Raw genomic sequence first — 18,418 nt, 5'->3', positions numbered from 1 at the left:
AAGCCAACTTCTCTCTATAATGCTCTGACATCTTGTCCCCACTTGCCGTGACACTGTCACGAGCGATGTGTGTCCGTTGTCACAGTCATGAACGATGTTTGATGGCTTTGAGAGATGTCTTTCCTCAGTGACTCTGTCATGAGTCAGTTGTTCTCAACCTTTTCAGGCCGTGACCCCCCAAAAATAATCATATTTTAACTGGGGACCCCCCGCCCTGACAAGCACTCGGAATTGAGTTGAGGCATTCAATTTTGTTTGACTGCTGACAGCTATTTTCTGCCCCTTTCTTATATAATTTCACAATTTGGCCAATGTTTCACAAGTTTAGTTTGTTGTAGCCTCATGTAGCCAGACAATATTTTATCACTAATCAGCAGAGGCAAATTCTTCTTTGCAATGGCAGATTTGCCTTGCTACGCGAGGCTAAGTTTGTTGATGCAGTAACAGCCTTTTTCCATTTCATTTTTTAGGTATGAAAAAGGTGATAAAAAGTCGCTCATGACAACTGTCATGAGTGCTGTCTGTCCACCGTGACACTGTCGTGAGCGATGCCAGTCCAGAGGGCTAGGAAGCATTCAATCCAATGTACAATTACAGGGCGAGACAGAAGTAGGCCAACACCCATAAACAGAGAGAAGGAAGAAGTGCTGAGGGGCTTAAATAATAAATATGAATAGAGGAGGGAAAGAGAAGGGACAAAATGGAATGAAATGGAACGATTCAAATGAAAACCAAAATAAAGAATGAGATAAAAGAGAGGAGGGAGGGAGGGGGGCAGGGGGGATGGGGAGGGGCCTTGAAAACTGACCAAAATCGGCGAAAAGGTTCAGTTGAATGTTATCATTTGGTTGCAGAGAGATAAAAAAGCCAGGGACGAAATGAAAAGAAAGCAGAGGAACAGCGAGAGGGGTGGAGGGGTCGGGATTGGGTAAGTAAAAACACAAGTGAGCGAGACCGGAGGCTCCGACATGATAAGAGCCGGTGGAACATGAAGAGAGAGAAGGGGAAGCGAAAGAGACAGAGATAGAGGAGGGAGATTAGAGAAGAGAAGAGAAGAGAAGAGAAGAGAAGAGAAGAGCAGAGAAGAGAAGAGGAAATAGAAGAGGAAATAGAAGAAGAAATGGAAGAAATGGAGGAGGAGAGGTTATGGAGCGCCCTTGGCTGAGCTGTGATCCCGTCGGTGCAGCGAACTCTTTATCTCAGGCCGACTCTCTCGACATGACAGCTCTACCATGCTCCGCCCCCCCCGGGGGAAGCTGCCAAGCTGACCCCACGCCCCCTCATTACCCAGACTCTAGCATGGCCACTCTTGGTCCCCTATCGCATTTTCACCCCAGCGCCTCTACAAATAACCCTGTGGTGGTCCATTACACTTGATACTGTACATACTGTATAGGCCTACACCAGTAAGACTCCCTAATCGGGAGATAAGCGACCGTCACGTCGCATACACAAACTTTAGAAGGCAATCGTAGCTAATCAGGAGGGAATATGGGAAATGGGACAGATCCATGTTGATGACATGACTTCAGAGATACTTGCGTGATTTTAGGGCAATATCTGTAGGAGCAGTGTCCAAAGATGTGTTTTGCAGAAAATTGCCTGATGGTGGCGCTAGAAGAGGGCCATGTGAGAAATGAGGGGTGGAGGTTGTGGTTTGGCAGCCATGGAGTGCGAGTGCACAGTTTAGCAAGGATAGGGGCAACCGTGCAGGAGATAAGAGTAGGGCAAAAGTGTGACGTGACGTGACAGACTGACTGACTGACGGACTAACAGCCGGTGGAGCTTTTCATAGTAACTTGCGACCTGTGACGGTCACAATCAACTTTTTGTGCACTACCAATATTCTGTACATACATATACTGTAAATGTACAGTATATTCATATTACTGGTGGTGATAGATGGTACATTATACGTACATATGAAAGTACCGGTATATGACTGACTCGACACTGCATTCAGACCACAAGTCCAAAAATGTGTTTGAAAAAATCGGCCTGATGGTGGCGCTAGATGGGACAGATCCATGTTGGTGAGATGAGTGTATACATACTGTGTACCGATTTGCGTGATTTTAGGGCAAAATCTGTAGGAGCAGTGTCCAAAAATGTGTTTGAAAAAACAGCCTGATGTTGGCGCTACATGGGACGGATCCATGTTTACTTGAGTATTACCATAGTCATTATTATTGTCTGTCACTTGACACCAGCGATTCCCAACAAATGCACTATTGGGCCGTGAGGATAAAGCATTGCAAGCGGTCCTCCATATAACTGGCATAACTGGCAAAATATTTAATTGATTTTATTGAGACTAAAACAAAATTAGACTACGTTAGTTCCATTGATCCAAGCTGGAGCACAATAGATTGACTGATCGTTAAAATAAACAATAAAACCGCTCTGAAAATGCACGCGGCCCACCCATTTCTGCGGCCTTAAGTGGTCAGGTGGGTGGGTGTGCTACTAGACACAAACACACAACGCAAGGCTGTCAGGTACCATGATAAAGGTGCGAGGAATAATATACATCTGTGATCTAGTACGAAGGCCACTTCCCCGTGGCCCTGCGGTGGATGTGGGCCAACACTTAACCTCAGCTTGTTTACGGTTCCCTGCAGCAGCACCCCCCCCCCAGCCCCCCCCCCCCTCCCTGCAGCTTTTCCCCTCTCCCTAGTCTTACGTCTTGCTGTCAGGATGCCACCAACATCTTCCCGCGCTGAGGCTCTCAGCCTGCAATGATTTGTATTGTGCCGTCTGCCAAATTCCTCCGGGGCTCCGAGTTATCAGACAGCGTTCCCCACTGTTGCGAGAGCAGAAGGGGGAGGGACTCGCTGCGCTATTACCGTGTTCATTTTTTCTGCCTCTTAAGCACAGTCAAATCCTGAGTGTTAATTTGACTCTGACAGTGTACAAATGGAACCAATGGACCTTTACAGATGTGTAACTCTGAGAATATACAAATGTATGTACACAGATGAAATTAACTCTTGGGATTTTACCATGTGTGGCACGTTGATGTCGAAGTGTCCTTGAGCAAGACACTGAACCCCAAATTGCTGCTGGTGAGCTGATTGGTGCCTTGCATGGTTTCCTATGCCATCAGTGTGTAGTCTCGCGTGGCCAGACTGTTGCCTCCGCGATTTGGTCAAATGCTCCCAGCATACAGTCTGGCAGACGGAAATAGAAACGGTGAGTGCGAGATGAAGCGGAAGTGAAGCCCCCACGTCACTTCCGTTTCAGTCTCACATCACACATATTTATCATTATATAAATAAAAATCATATAAGCATGTTTAGCTTGCTGCTTAGCAGAAATGACATTTTAAAATATATATTTTTGAACGTTAATGCCCGTTTTCGATACTCGCCGTTCGGGAGCTGCTGTTCCAGACTCTATATAGCATTCAGAGATTGTGGAATAGTTGTCTGGCTACGCGAGACTAATCAGTGTGTGAATGGTTGAATGGGTGAATGTAATGCACATTGGATAAAGGCACTATATGTACCGCTTACCACTTTTTGAGCGGTGGTCACACCGTCTCCTATACGTGGCCGTGTGTGTGGGTATGTATGCGTCCGTCCGTCCGGCCGTGTATGTAGCCTGGCAGTACCTTTTCTGACCACACATGTTAAGGGAGGGGCGCTGTTGTTCACACACACACACACACACACACACACACACACACACACACACACACACACACACACACACACACACACACACACACACACACACACACACACACACACACACACACACACACACACACACACACACACGGGGGGGGAGGGGGGGGGGGTTGGTGGGTAAACCACCGCTCAGTTCACACGGGTGTGATTTTTAAATAGCAGGAAAGCCTAGGGAGATAGTGGATTTGGGGGGAGGCGGGATTACTATAGTGAGGCACACACCACTTCCGCTTTGGAGTTTGATGTGAATATCATCAGACAGAAGTGCTGGGAGAACCCTCCCAATGCAGTGCTAATAACTAATAAGTCCACAGCTTGAGTCTCAATGGGGAAGATGGGAAAACAAGATATCAATTTCCTCTCTTGAGGGAGCCTTTTGCCATGATTTATACACGGTTGCACATGGTAATAGCAGATCTACAAGCTCTACAATACGTAAGCAGTACCAGCGTGTTACTGACAATAAATCAGGCCTTTCTGTCCTACCAATGGAGATGCATTGGAGTGTAATCACTCAAACACTCACACGCACGCACAACACAGAAACAGATATAAACACACTCCTATAAACACACTCCTATGCACACAGAGTAGAGAAGGAAACGCGCACTGACATTCTAATTCAGTGTTTCTCAACCTGTGGGTCAGGACCCCCAGGGGGGTCCCCAAATTATTTTGGGGGGTCCTCAGATGATTAACTTAATGTGCAACATTGTTTTCTCACTCAACAGTAAACAAACCAACATAAAGTTCAATTGTATAGAGGGTATATGTGACAAGTGACAATTAAGGACTTTTTAATACCTCTAAAATGACAATTTAAACATTGGCCAAAATGTCAAATATTAGAGTCAGAGATTGTGAAAATATACGATCTACATTGTCAGGCGTTGTGAGCATGTAGATCTGCTATTTTCACAATAGAACCGTGTTATACAAAATGTAATGCCTTAACTCTTAGTGCTTGTCAGCGTGGGGGGGGGGGGGGGGGGGGGTCCCCAGTTAAAATATGATTATTCTGGGGGTCGCCTCCTGAAAAGGTTGAAAACCACTGTTCTAATACACACATCAGTAGAGTTGATTAGTGTGCAGTGCAGTGCAGAGCAGTGTCTTGGAGGCCTGCTATGTTGGACAGACAGACAGACAGACAGACAGACAGAGAGGCCGAGAAACCTCCCAAGGTCAGCCTGCTGGAGAGCATGGAGAGAGGCGGAGAACAAAGTCGAGGACGACGGAGGCGGGAGACCAAGTGGAGATTTCCGCCGGCTGACTGTGGGCTGCCTGTCTCGTCTCGTCTCGTCTGTCTCTGTCTATACGGGCCTCATCTCCTCAAGTCTCCCTGGTGCCATCGTTCTGTCCTTAAGAGACACCAGCTCATCAAAGCGTCATTAGCGGCGCTAATCAGCAACATTGGCTTACCCAGACTGGCGATGTCGCGACTTATGAATCCCACGTTATCTGAAACCAGACATCCAATTGAGGTACATACCGCATCGCACCGCCACACTATCTTTCTTTCTTCAGGTGGGGGTGCGTGAGTGTGTGTGTGTGTGTGTGGGGGGGGGGGGGGGGGGGGGGGGGGGCGGCCATAATTAATGCCAGCTGGTGCTGTGATGCAAGTCTTCCAGCAAGGCATGCCTAGCGTGCGCTGACGTTAATTTAGTACTGACACACAGTTCAAGCCGTCTTTTAAATAACACTGATACGTGCATGCCGAGTTCACGCCTGTTGTTCTAATTTACCCCACAGAGCTTAAGAGGCCCTGCAGGGAGAGGAGGAGGCTGAGGAAGAGGCTTGGGGAGGTTGCAGGCATATAGGGATGAGGAGGGTAGCACCAGCACTACTGTGAGGAACTACTGATGCATTCTGGCGCATTTTCTGCTGCAGCATCCTGGGAATAATATGGAATAGGAAACCCCCCCACCACCACCTCCCTTAAGGAGGTCCCCTGAGCTGATGCCTGCATGCTGGACTAGCCTGGAAAATGGAGAAGAGCAGCCCCGGGCTTGTGTGGAATGTGTAGGTAGCAAGGAGATGGTCTTTGAGGCCAGATGTTTTCCAATAATAAAAACATAGCCTACATTATTACATAATCGTCTAATCGCAATTATTTGACATAAGCTAGCCTACATCTAGCTTGCATCCGTGGCTGGATGAAAAAAAAACACACACTAATGCAAATTGAATGGCTTGACAGTTAAAGTGGGTATTAAAGAGTTAATCACATCAATATAAAGATTTGATGTTTTGCTGATCGTCGCTTGCTGCTATATAATTCAACGGTTAGACGTTATATATCATGGCATATTGCCCAGAGTTCAGTTTATTCCTGACAATTACATCATTTATTGCCAGAGCTGGTAAGGAGGCTTGTCTTTGATGCCAGAGGTTTAAAGAAATCATGCGCACTAAGGATGTTTGTTGAATTTATGACTCGATACAAAACATCACCTCAGATCAGGGAGAGCTGACAATTACCTGTATCCATAATGTTAGGAGTAGTGGCAGACACAAGCCGGAATCTGGCATCTGGCTTGCCGCTTTACTATCTGAAAGCTAGACCGTGTATCTAGGGCTGCACCTATGACTAACGATTATTTTGTTATCAATTACTTGTTCAATTAATGTAATAATACAGAAGGATGGTATCAACAAATCAATGTGATTTTCTTTATTTTTTTGAGTGCCATATTACCCACAATTTTATACTTTGTTGTATAACGATATTCAACATAAATAGCAAAAATAGCCCGTCTACAAACTCACAACTCTAACCCAAAGCCTGTACAAATTTGAAACTTGGAGATACAAGGTTTCTGCCCGACCGTGACGCCCGGGCTACTATTTGGGAATATACGGTACTGTAAATAGACAGACAGACAGAGGTCTGAAAAATGGGCATAGTGCTCCTTTAGGACAAGACACTGGGGTCAAGGGGCAAAGAAAGGCTCACCCCAGGGTTTCCAGCTGTCACGCCTGACACCAGCTGACTGACTGGACCAGATGAGCACGGTGATGAAGTGAGACAGGAGTGCAATGTGCAGCGAAAATAGAGCACAAAGGATCCCGTGCCTGGTGCTCAGAAATAAGAGTCAAGGTAAAGTGAAACCCAGTGTTGGAAAAAGTACTCTGATTTTTTACTTAGGTAAAAGTGATAAAGTATCAATACTGCAATATAGAAATACTCTGTTAAGTAAAAGTCCGGAATTCAAAATGTACTTGAGTTGATGCGATGTGTTGTGAGCTTGTAAATTAAATCATACAGATCAAATAACCACTTTAGACCTATTTTATACAATAGGTCTAAAAAGGTTATTTAAAATATTATAAATGATATCTGCAAAGTAAATAGTAACTAAAGTTTTCAAATAAATTTAGTGGAGTAAAAATACAATATTTGGAACCGAGATGTAGTGGAGTAGAAATAAAAGTATTGCTTTATCGTCAAGTATGAGGTTCATACAAGAATTTCTCTTTGAAATGCAGTGCAGTCACAACCCAACATCCAAACCACTCCGCCTTCCATATCTCATCCACACATCCAGATCGGCCCCCACTGATGCTCACTTTAAACTCTCAGGAGGGCTGTGGATGGCTCGAAAATGTACCTGCCAATGACATCATTTGGTGGTGATTTCACTCTAATGGATACTACAGCATTTTATCTTCCTATTATGTTGGCGTTCTGAAACAGTAGCCACAGTTGTTACGGTTCAATTAAAAACGTTTGAAATCAAGTTTGAAATCCCTAACGATGGCAAATGTTCGAGTTATCCATAGCCTGTCTCCGAGACAGAGTGAGTAGACAGAAATATCCTATAGTAAAGATTAGTGAGTATGACCTTTATGGAGATAATGTTGAAAAACACTGACATCTTCCTTCAACAAAAGACTACTGACTGACTACATGGACAGTTCAGACTAGTGCAACAGCACCATATTTACAATATTAGTAGTCTTAAACAGGGGTTCTCAAACCTTTTTAGGCTTTTGTGAGCATGTAGATCTGCTATTTTCACAATGTTCGCCTCTTGCTTACTTAATATTTGACAGTTTGGCCAGTTTGGTATTAAAACGGCCAATGACATCATTGGTGGTGATTTCACTCTAATGGTCCTTAAAAAAGAAAGTCCTTAACTTGTCACTTTATAAATGTGCAAATACCCTGTATACACTTATACTGTGTATTGGTTTGTTTACCATTGAGTGAGAGGAAAGAAAATGACATTAAGCTAATCATCTGGGGACCCCACAAAATAACTTGGGGTCCCGACCCCAAGTTTGAGAACCACTGGTTAGACTATTATAATGGAAAGAGACAAGGGGACTGGTGTTTATTTGAAAATAAAATGTCCTCTGTCTGTTCATTCATTCACCCTTGCTGAAATCCCCCATCTGCCTTTAGGCCTGCTCAGTGAGGCATTCATATACTGGTCAGACATTAAACACTAAATCTGAGAAATCACACATTCCCTATTTGCACAATTTGCACAAATACAGACAGACATGTACACCAACACACTTGCCTAAGCATGCACGCACACATGCACGCACACATGCATGCACACGCGCATGCACACGCACACACACACACACACACACACACACACACACACACACACACACACAAACACACACCATCTGAGCCATCTCTGTGCCACCCTATCGTTGTTGTCGGGCAGAAACCTTGTATCTCCAAGTTTCAAATTTGTAAATTTTTTTCGCAAAACCCTGCTTCATCACACAAGGCCATTGCACAAAAGTAGTGAAAACAGACGATCTACAAGCACACAACGCCTCGCACCGCGAGGCGTTGTGTGCTTGTAGATCGTCTGTTTTCACTAGTTTAAATCATTTAAAAGAAAATGATAAATACAAGACTAACGGTTTTGGACATACGAGATTTCCACCCGACAACGACGCTATACTAGCTCACTTTCACTCTGAGATGCATATTGATTTCTAGTCCTTGTGCTGCGGTGTTGTGCATGGGAGGAAGGGTGCCATGGAGTGCTAGTGACCTTTATCAAAGAATGCAGATGCAGGATGTTGGTGCTGGGGGCCGGGAAGGGCACCTCCATTGGCACTGGTGACTGTCAGCCTGGGCTGGCAAGGGAATGACAGAGCAATGACCTGTATTGAACATGCGCGCACGTGCGCACACGCACGCACGCACACACACACGCACACACACAAGAACAAAGCCATGTCCTCTGTCAAGGGCTTCAAATGCTGTACTTTGTTGTGTGTAGTGTCGCGCATCAAGAATTGCAGATCTACAAAGCTCACAATGCATCACAGATCTCCCTTGAAGAACACTGGCCCTCAACTATGTATGAATGCGGAACACGTCCAGTGTTCAATTCCAACGGAACAAAGTGTCTCCAGAATATGATGGCTCAAGGGTACATAATTATCATCGTTTGTTTCAGTTCTGACCTCAATCATTTTGTGGGATTTAGGTATCCCATTTTTTTCCAAATTGTTGAAAGATGGAAACATTTCGGAAAACGAAACCAAATATGACTTCAGGTGACACCACGGTGAGTCGCGTGTCATTTTTCTATTACCTAAATGTGTTGACATGACACATTGTTAAGCGGGTCATACTTGTGTACTTATCTTAATCCTAACCCTATTAGGCTGCAGACACTGTCAAAGTTTTGGGGAGGCAAAATATATGAGGTCCCTGTGCAGATTTACACTGAGATTTACACACAGACACTCAGGGAGAGTCAGAGAGCTGGCGACACGCCCTACCCTGAATTGTGTTATAAATAAGCTTTAACTTAATTGCATTCTCCCAACTGGGAGGAACAAGCGCAGGGGCAGCATATTTATTGCCACTCAACCTGTGCACAGTAAAATCTGGAGTGTTAACTTCACTCAGAGTGTAAAAATTAACCAGAATGGGTCTTTAACACTCTCAGGAAAAAATTAAACACTACACTACTCTAAGTGTGTGTGTGTGTGTGTGTGTGTGTGTGTGTGTGTGTGTGTGTGTGTGTGTGTGTGTGTGTGTGTGTGTGTGTGTGTGTGTGTGTGTGTGTGCATGCGAGCGTCCACTGCATACTGTATGTGCAAGCTCATTTCCCATATAAATGGGTATACTGTCATGGATGACACAGGGAGAATAGGTGGTACTGTACCTAGATACAGCTCCATCTGGCACAGGATGGAACATCTTCAATAACCATTGACCCAAGTTCAGACGCCCCTGCAACTTAAGAGAATCATTTTATGTAATCTACTAGCCGGTAATTACTGCAAGGCCTGTGCGCAGCACCATAAAGAACAAGCGTCTCACCTTCCACATTTCTGTGAGAACAGCAGGGAGTGTAGGCCGGGAGCGAGTATACTAAAACAACAGAGGCAAACAACGGACTAAACTAATGAATAAGAAACGCTTTATTGAATGCATGTACAGTATACACAGCACAGCGGCAAACAGAAAGCGAGTGAGCCTTGTATAGAATTTAAAGAAAGATTTGTTCATTTTACTCTGAGAGTGTACTGTACAGTTGTAACCGATTGGAGTTACAAATGGATAAATTAACACTGTGGAGTTTACGATTTTGGTACAATTCTACAATTAGTAGTTTATTAGGCTACAACGTTTCGGTCTAAACGACATCCATCAGGTATCACGTGATACCTGATGAAGGTTGTTTAGTCCATAAGTGAATACAGTGTGCGGTACAATTTTTTTCTATTGTTGCACTGGTTGCCTGCTCCTACGCACCTGTCCTACTGTAGTAGGTGTGCAAAAAGGACTTTCCTCTGTGTCATTATTACCAATCATGATCATTAGCTTGAGTTACAGTCACTGGTAACACTGGCACCGACAATATTTAACCACACATTTAAACCCTATATACTTAGTTGACCGGAGTCTCCCAGGGGTCTAAATTAGGTCTGCTAATTTTTTCCCTCTACAGTACAGATTTTCAGCAGGATTTCAAGGGATTTGGTGGAGAGTCTACACCAAATGCCTTTGCTGAAAATAGGCATGTGTACAGTACAAGTTCAAATCTCTTCACCAAAAATAGCTTGTGTCACGATGAGCTTGTTTGCCAATGTTTACCAAATGCCAAATGTTACCTCAGAATAGGGACACTATAGGATTCATGTGGTTAATTTGCATCTTATCAGATCACCTTTTCAGATTTTCAAAGCGGCTCTACTGGCTGGATGTGTGAGATGGGTGGCAGGGCCTACAGTACATAGAGGTAAGGTAAGCCTCGTGGCTCTATTCTCGGATGTCTAGAATAGTGTTGACAAGGAGAAAAGCTGAGTGGTCAGCAGGACAAGGATACTGTACATGCTGAATTTGTAGACATGTGTTCTGTCATTCATGAAGCCAAAGAGGGGTTGACAAACTTGACATACACTCATTCCTGAGATACCGAGGTTTCGGTGGATCGGGGCGAGGGTGGGCGAGGCCTCAGTGTGAACGTGGAGAAGTTACTGTCTCGTTTTGTGACCAAAATGGTAACAACACCGTACCCTTCCTCCACCCCCTCGCCCCTCTACAAATAACTCACTACCTGATTCTATTTCTAAAAATACAAGGTAGGTTTACAACCGTGAACATCTATAGTCATGCTCAACCAGGCGTGATGGCACTTGCAATTACATCAGCAGAATATAGTCTGTCCGCTTGCACACCACTCATTTGATTATGAATTTAGCGGTGCCTGGTTAAACGTTGTTCTTCCTCCCCACAGATGTGTAGTCTTTATTGTGTCAGAGAGAAACAGAAATCTTCAACGTTTATTCCACATTATTATTATTTCCCCTCTCCATCTAAACATCTGGTAAAATAATTCTCTCTACAGCACTATCTGACCCATGTTTATCTAACTTGGGTTGGGTGTTCTCTTTAGCTCGAGAGTCACTTTACAAGAGTCACTTTTAGAATTTTGACTCAAATAGGGTGCATATCCATTGACTTCATCCTTGGTGCCGGGTGTTTTTTGTCTGACCAAGAAGAGTGCCATATTAGGGCCGTAATGCATTTAAACTATGGTTGATAACAATGGGTGCAAACAAAGTGTGACAAAGGAGATTGAGAGTCAATGGCTCATAAGTAAGACAAGGGGAGAAAAAGGCATAGAAAGAGAAGTCAGAAGAAGCCGCTGTCCCTCGTATAATGTGGACTAATTATATAAAAAAAGAGGCTAATCTAGAAAGGTCCTGCTCTTTGGCCTTTAGTCAGAGGGCAAAGATACACACTCTTTAGTCACAGCAATTAACAGCCAGAGAAACACTGTCACAGCCTCATGCCAAACAGGAAACCCTTTAGATGTTCCTGTACAGAAAAAAAAATGTAGCATTCCCATTGTTGATATCCATACAGTACACAGCACATAATATGAATGAGACAGAAGTGGAGGCTAAATCAATTCAGCATTTCATGTGGTGAGCACAAGGCTGACCCTGAGGAGAGCTTCCCAGGCAGAGACATCATCGCTATTCTACCGTTAGTTAGCATTCTACGCATTCATCCTCCACTTTTGTTTTGCTGTATGGAAATGTTCTCATGAATCTTCTGGATGAAGCTGTCACTTCCGACAATCCTCTTTGTTTCTCTTTTTTGTGTCTTTTTTTTATTTTTATACATGCACGCAGAATCTAATTCATCATTATCCCCCACTGCAAATTATGTAAATTTCTGTTAGACTGTCGGGAGTTCCAGCTATAGGCTTGACATTCTGCTACAAACCCCAGAAGGCCCTGATGAAGAGGAGAAGAAAGAGATATTCCCATAAATATTTGCAGATGTTCATGCACATTGAAAATTGATCTTTTGCCAACTAAATTGAATAGTAGCCCATGGCGGTTTTACACAATTATCTGTAAAACATTTGTCACCATTCATGTTGAATGGTGAATGTCTGTAGAGTGAGATCTGTGATTGCGACCGTAGGTCGCACTTACTATCAAAACCTGCACAAACTGTGAGTGAGTCCGTCAGTCAGTCAGTCAGTCAGTCAGTCTGTCTGTCCGTCTGTCTGTCACACCTCACACATCACACTATTGCCCTGCTCATATCTCCGCAACCGTTGCCCCGATCCATGCCAAATGGACCTGGGGGTCCCCGGAGCTCCAGGGACCCCCAGGTCCCTGGGGGACCCCCAGATGTAAAAAATGACCAAATGTGCAAAAATGACCAAATGACCACCCCAACGGGGCTGCTCACGGGGAATTCCCGGGGACCACCGACTCCTGGTGCTCCAGAACGGATGCAAAAGTGGTGGCGCCCCCAGTGGAGGACCCCCTCCACTGCAGCTCACATAAAATGCCGTAACTCGGGCTAGGAGGGTCCGGGAGAGCCGGGGCCGGTACCTATTCGTCCGCCCAGGCAACGCGGACACCCCACCCCTCATTTCTCACATGGCCCTCTTCTAGCGCCACCATGAGGCCGATTTTTAAAACACATTGTTGGACACTGCTCCTACAGATTTTGCCCTAAAATCACGAAAATCACTACACAGCATGTCTACACTCATGTCATCAACATGGATCAGGAAAATTTTGGAAAAACAATTTTTTGCCCTATTTGTGGAGATTAGGGAGTCTTACTGGTCTACAGCAGCACTGTCTGTCTCACACTGTACATTCCCGTTGCCCTTGTGTGTATACCTAGTCTGCACAGTGTGTACCGTGTGCTGTGCAGTGTAAATTGTCAATACTATGTCCCCCGCAGCAATGTCACCCCAGTACATTCACCGTACTTGTGATTAAAGTGATTCTGACTCTGATTGCTTCATTATCATATCCCCTACTTTGAGTATGACGACAACACAAACGCTCCTCTGCAATGTCACTAGGATCATGGCGTTGGACGGAGTTCCCAATGACAGCTACACAGTGAAATCCTCAGTGTTAATTTACAAATGGATATTAACTGTGTGTTTTAAGAAAAACAATGCTGCTTTTACCTCACTGTGAAGGGGTCAGAGGTGAGACCTTTGGCACAACCTCATTCACCCGACCTGCCAATTCATCTCCATCTAGAGCTTTGACTTGAACATAAATCACCCTCAGATACATCACAAAGGTCTGGAACTCAAATGGGGAGAGGCCTAAAAGAACTGTTTCACTAAATCACATGGTTTAAAATCATCGACAGTATTTGAACAGTTCTCCCTCATAGCTGGCATTGTTGCTTGTCTGTTTCCTGACACATGGTTTGAACCTAAAATTGACAGCACTGGACTGGAATAGGAGCCAAGCTCTACTAACACAGCCCTTTCTGCCCTAAAGGCATTTCAAGTGACGTTTTGAACCTAAAACATTCAAATTATTCTCATAGAAGTGTCATTGTAAAATAGATGACAGCTGAAAGTAAGATGCCTAAATCGGACCCCCCACCCCCACCGACTGCCAGTATTTATCAGGTTGTGCCTGGACTTGGTGCGTCTGCGGCCGCGGGAACGCCTAACTCGTAGCACAATGCACAACACAACGAATGGGTCGATAGAGCAGCATTCCCTCACAATACCGACAACATCACAGCGGCAGTCTCCTAATAATAGTCCCCTCCGCCGCCACACACACACACACACACACACACACACACACACACACACACACACACACACACACACACACACACACACACACACACACACACACACACACACACACACACACACACACACACACACACACACACACACACACACACACACAGCATCCCCTCAGCCCTGGCCCAAAGAAGCCCCTCTCGCCGTGCCAATCAAGCAAAGCCCCAGGAGGTTGCAAGGCCCCAGGAGCATGCTGATCACTGAGACCACCCCCCACCGCTGCAGCCCTCAGGAGCTTGCGCCCCAGAGCACAGCACAGACCCTGCCTGCCAGCCAGCCGGCGAATGCAGCCCTGAGTGGGCCCTCTGTGGTGGGAGGGAGGGGGGGGGGGGGATGTGTTACAGACGCATGTCACTTTGATTCAGAGCCAGAGGGTCCCAATGTGTGAGATGCAAGCTGTGAAATAAACAAATCGATATTTCTTATGAGGCACCGTGCTGTCCACATACTGCTGTCTTTACGCATAGCAGTATATATCAGAGGAAGTGCTGGAGCATCATATTATGACACATGGGTCCAAGTTTGTTGTAATTGTACTTATTTTATATTGTCATATTAGTGAGCCCAAAGACCCGGGTCCAAATCTGACCCCCATCTTGTCTTACGTGTCTCTCCTCCCTCTGCCATTGGCTTCCTGTCTGTCTACACTGACCTACATATCTGAGATAAAGTATAACATGTCAAAAAGTAAATCTTAAAAAAACAAAGCAGTAGGGATTAGAGCAGCGGGGGATCTGGGGATGCAGACTCCCCGTTTCCACAGTTGTGTGACAAATCCCAAAGTCAAATCACCACTGCATGCAATACATACATTACACAGGGTTACTGTCAGAGTCCTTTGATGAAAGGGAACATCTCTTGACAGGGGGTAGAAGAATCAAGCATATACAAAACGCACATTCATCCTGAAGGTGAAATAGTGTTCCATCTGTAGATTTTAAAATGCACCAAGAAATAAGTGCAAATGTCACAAAGATATTACCAGAAGTGCTGATGATGCCAAGGTCTAAGAGGACAACTCCTTTCAAATAATGTCGTAAATACATGTTGTTGCCACTATTGCTACATGTACTGCCATATTATAAACATATGGCACATAGCACTAACCATTAAATGGTTAAATTACATTTTGTCAATTACATTTTCTTTCAAGGTTTCACCTTTGTTTACATTTTCTCCATAGTCATTCAAACCAAACTTAGTCCGTTGATTGAGTCAATGTTGGCTAAACAACAGTAATAAATTATTCTGTTCTCCAGCAAGTCTTGATTTTCTTACCGTATTGAAATGAATGGAAACAAACAGCTTCCTCAAATATCAAACAAACCACGGTATGCTTTAGAAAATGGCCAGCAGCAGTTATGCTGTACATTAGTTGTAGTCAGTGGTATAAACATGCAGACCGCCAGTACCAATGCTGAGCTAGACTAAATATTTGTGTATCTGCAAACAAATTAATATGCAAAATCAAAATCACAAAATGTTAACACATAGAAAAGCTATTATTTATGCATTATAAAATTATATAATATCCACGGCCTCGAGTCATTTAAAAAACACACAACAACTGTGAACAAACCAAGAAAATACTGATAAACAATATTCTTAGACAAACCATGATTTTACAATTCCGGTCCAACAACCAGCCTTCAAAAAATTGGAAATGTCTTACCAGGTCTCGTCGTTTTTGAACTCCAGCTCTCCATAGGCGTCCTCAAAGTCCTCCCCTCCTCCTTTGGCCAGCCCTTCTATGGTGCGAAAGGGCACAATGACCGTACCCCTCGCTCCCGAAGTCCTCAGCACCTTCACTTCCATAATGCCTATGCTCTCGCTCACATGTATTGTGTTGCTCTCGAATGTGAAGATGCCCGAGTGGTCATCGTCCAGGATGGTGATAGTGGCCACGGCGGGGAAGCCCAGCATGGCCTTGGGGTACGGGAGGCTGTTGGCAGACAGGACCTCATCCTCCGTCTCCAGGACGCGCAAGTTGCTGAGGCGCACAAAGAAGTGCTCATCCTCCTCGAAGATGTCATCATCGATAATGCCGACGCTGATCTCCTTAAACATCTCGGCCGGTTTGAACACCACCGTGCCTTCGCTGAACTCATAGTCAGCGCCGGCGTTGGCTGAGCCATCCTCAGTCTTGTAGTCCACAAAGATAGTCTTGTTGATGTCGCCCCCCTTCCTGGAAATTGTCAGAATGACAGCGCCGCAGTTCTCCAGACACTGATAAATGGCAGGCTCAAAGGCAATCCGAGATACAAACTCCTCAGGCTCGTCCACGTGCACCTCCTGCACACTGGCGCTCCTCTTGGCCTGTTCCGCTACGTGCTTCTTCAGGATGTTGCCAGCACCTGTCATCATGCGCGTGGCCTGGATACGGTAGAAGGCACGGCTCTTTTGCTGGTGGGAGAGGGCGTAGTAGTTGGCCATCTCCACCAGCTGATCCAGCTCCTTCTCTGGGTACTTCTGCTTCAGGTCTTTCAGGATGCGAATCATTTCACGCCGGGACTCGTCCACCTCTTTGCCGTCTATCAAGGTCATTAGATTGCTGGCCGCGCCTCCATCCCCAAAGTGCGAGTTGACCAACTTGCCATCCATTTCAATCCCCTTGGAGCGGTCGGTCTCCGTCTCAATGATGACGCCCCTGTGTTTGTCGGTACGGTACTTCTTGTGCATGAACTTGTAGAACAGCAGCCGCCGGTCTGCTACCCAGGCGAGGACCACACAGATGGGGAAGAAGGCCAGCGTGAGCAGACCCTCCCAAATCTGCACCACATTGGGAGAAAACACTGCCAAGATCATGTAGAGCCAGATGTAAGCAAAGACACTCCAGCCGGCTGTGATGAAGAACACTCTGAGATGTTTGACCTTGCGGACCTCTCCTTCGGGAACCACGGACACGCAGAGGCCAATGATGACAAACATATTAAAAGCAGCACTGCCAACGATCGTCGATGGCCCCAGCACACCGGCCTTGAACTCATGTCCACAGACCTCGATTACCGAGAGCAGGATCTCAGGGGTAGACGAGCCCAAGGCCATGAGGGTGAGGTTGGACACCGTCTCATTCCACACCCGGATAGTGGTGGTGGTCGTCTCCCCATTGGGCCTCTTGATTATGATCTCCTTCTCCTGGGACGTGATAACCTCGATTGCGGCCATGAAGCGGTCAGCAATGATGGACACGCCCAGGAACATGTAGATCATAGCTACAAAGTACACAATGACCCGAGCAATCTTGTCTCCCATGGATGGATCCTCGGGGTACCAGATGGGCAAGATGATGCCCTCCGTGCACTTGGAAGTAACATCACAAGAAGTAACATTGTTGGGGGAGAGCGAAGGACTCGGTGTGGTCCGGGCATCCACGCAGACGAAGCCCACAGCCACAGAGACCAGCCCCAACCAGAGGTAGGTACATGAACCCGGCTTCACCGGCCTTGAGCCCTCCATGCACCCTCCTTCGTCTCAGGGGTCCTTACCGCGCTAACAGTCCCTCTGGGATCCAGCACTGGGCTGTGCTTTGTCTACACACGCCACCTGAACACAGACAAGAGACACAACAATGTATATCAGTGCCTTTTTTCAGTACAAATTATAATAATAATTATTATTATTACCCATTATTATCTCTTTGTGGAATATGTCTCACCAACATTTGGTTGATTGTACCTGTATGAGTGATTGACCAAACAATTTCTCTGGCTAATTACTTCACAAAGAGACAGAGACAACAGAGTTGTTTGAACAGATGAACACAACACATTTTAAAGGGGAAATCCAGGCTAAAACATATACCCCCTTAATTTGCCTTTTATCATGTTTGTTCCTACCTGGTTTGGCGGATTTCTGTTATTGTCCCCCTCTTCTGACATCTCCCGACCCCTCCTCACAGCGAAAATGCGGCTAAATGTAATTCAGCCAAAATCGCAAATTCTGTCCGTTCCAAAGTTACTTTTTTCTTCATGAATAGTATTTTTTTTATAGTTCCAAGAGATGCAGCAGCGTGCTGTTAGACTACCACTTGCAGTACTCGATGAGAAGATGGCTGTGTTTACTTTCCAAAGAGCTTAGGCGATTTCCGGTTACTACGTTTAAGCGTAACTTACGCAGCTATGTATCATTGGTACG

At 45.3% G+C, this 18,418-nt stretch overlaps 1 protein-coding gene across 3 annotated transcripts in view; it reads right to left on the bottom strand.

Annotated features, from left to right (window-relative positions):
- Positions 1 to 17,740, bottom strand: part of slc8a3 (solute carrier family 8 member 3) — a gene marked incomplete at both ends in the record, with an annotated part of 128,327 nt that extends 110,587 nt beyond the window's left edge. For all 3 annotated transcript variants that reach the window (XM_080751408.1, XM_080751407.1, XM_080751409.1), the window contains one exon: positions 15,957 to 17,740. In XM_080751408.1, the coding sequence (XP_080607534.1) occupies positions 15,957 to 17,740 (1,784 nt within the window). The remainder of the gene's footprint in view (positions 1 to 15,956) is intronic.
- Positions 17,741 to 18,418: the final 678 nt, after the last annotated feature.

Source organism: Nannobrachium achirus, assembly GCF_963921795.1.
Source record: "Nannobrachium achirus genome assembly, chromosome: 20".
NCBI classification, from domain to species: Eukaryota; Metazoa; Chordata; class Actinopteri; order Myctophiformes; family Myctophidae; genus Nannobrachium; species Nannobrachium achirus.
The sequence above is the reverse complement of the archived record's forward strand: the minus strand, read 5'-3'. Positions and strand labels throughout refer to the sequence as shown.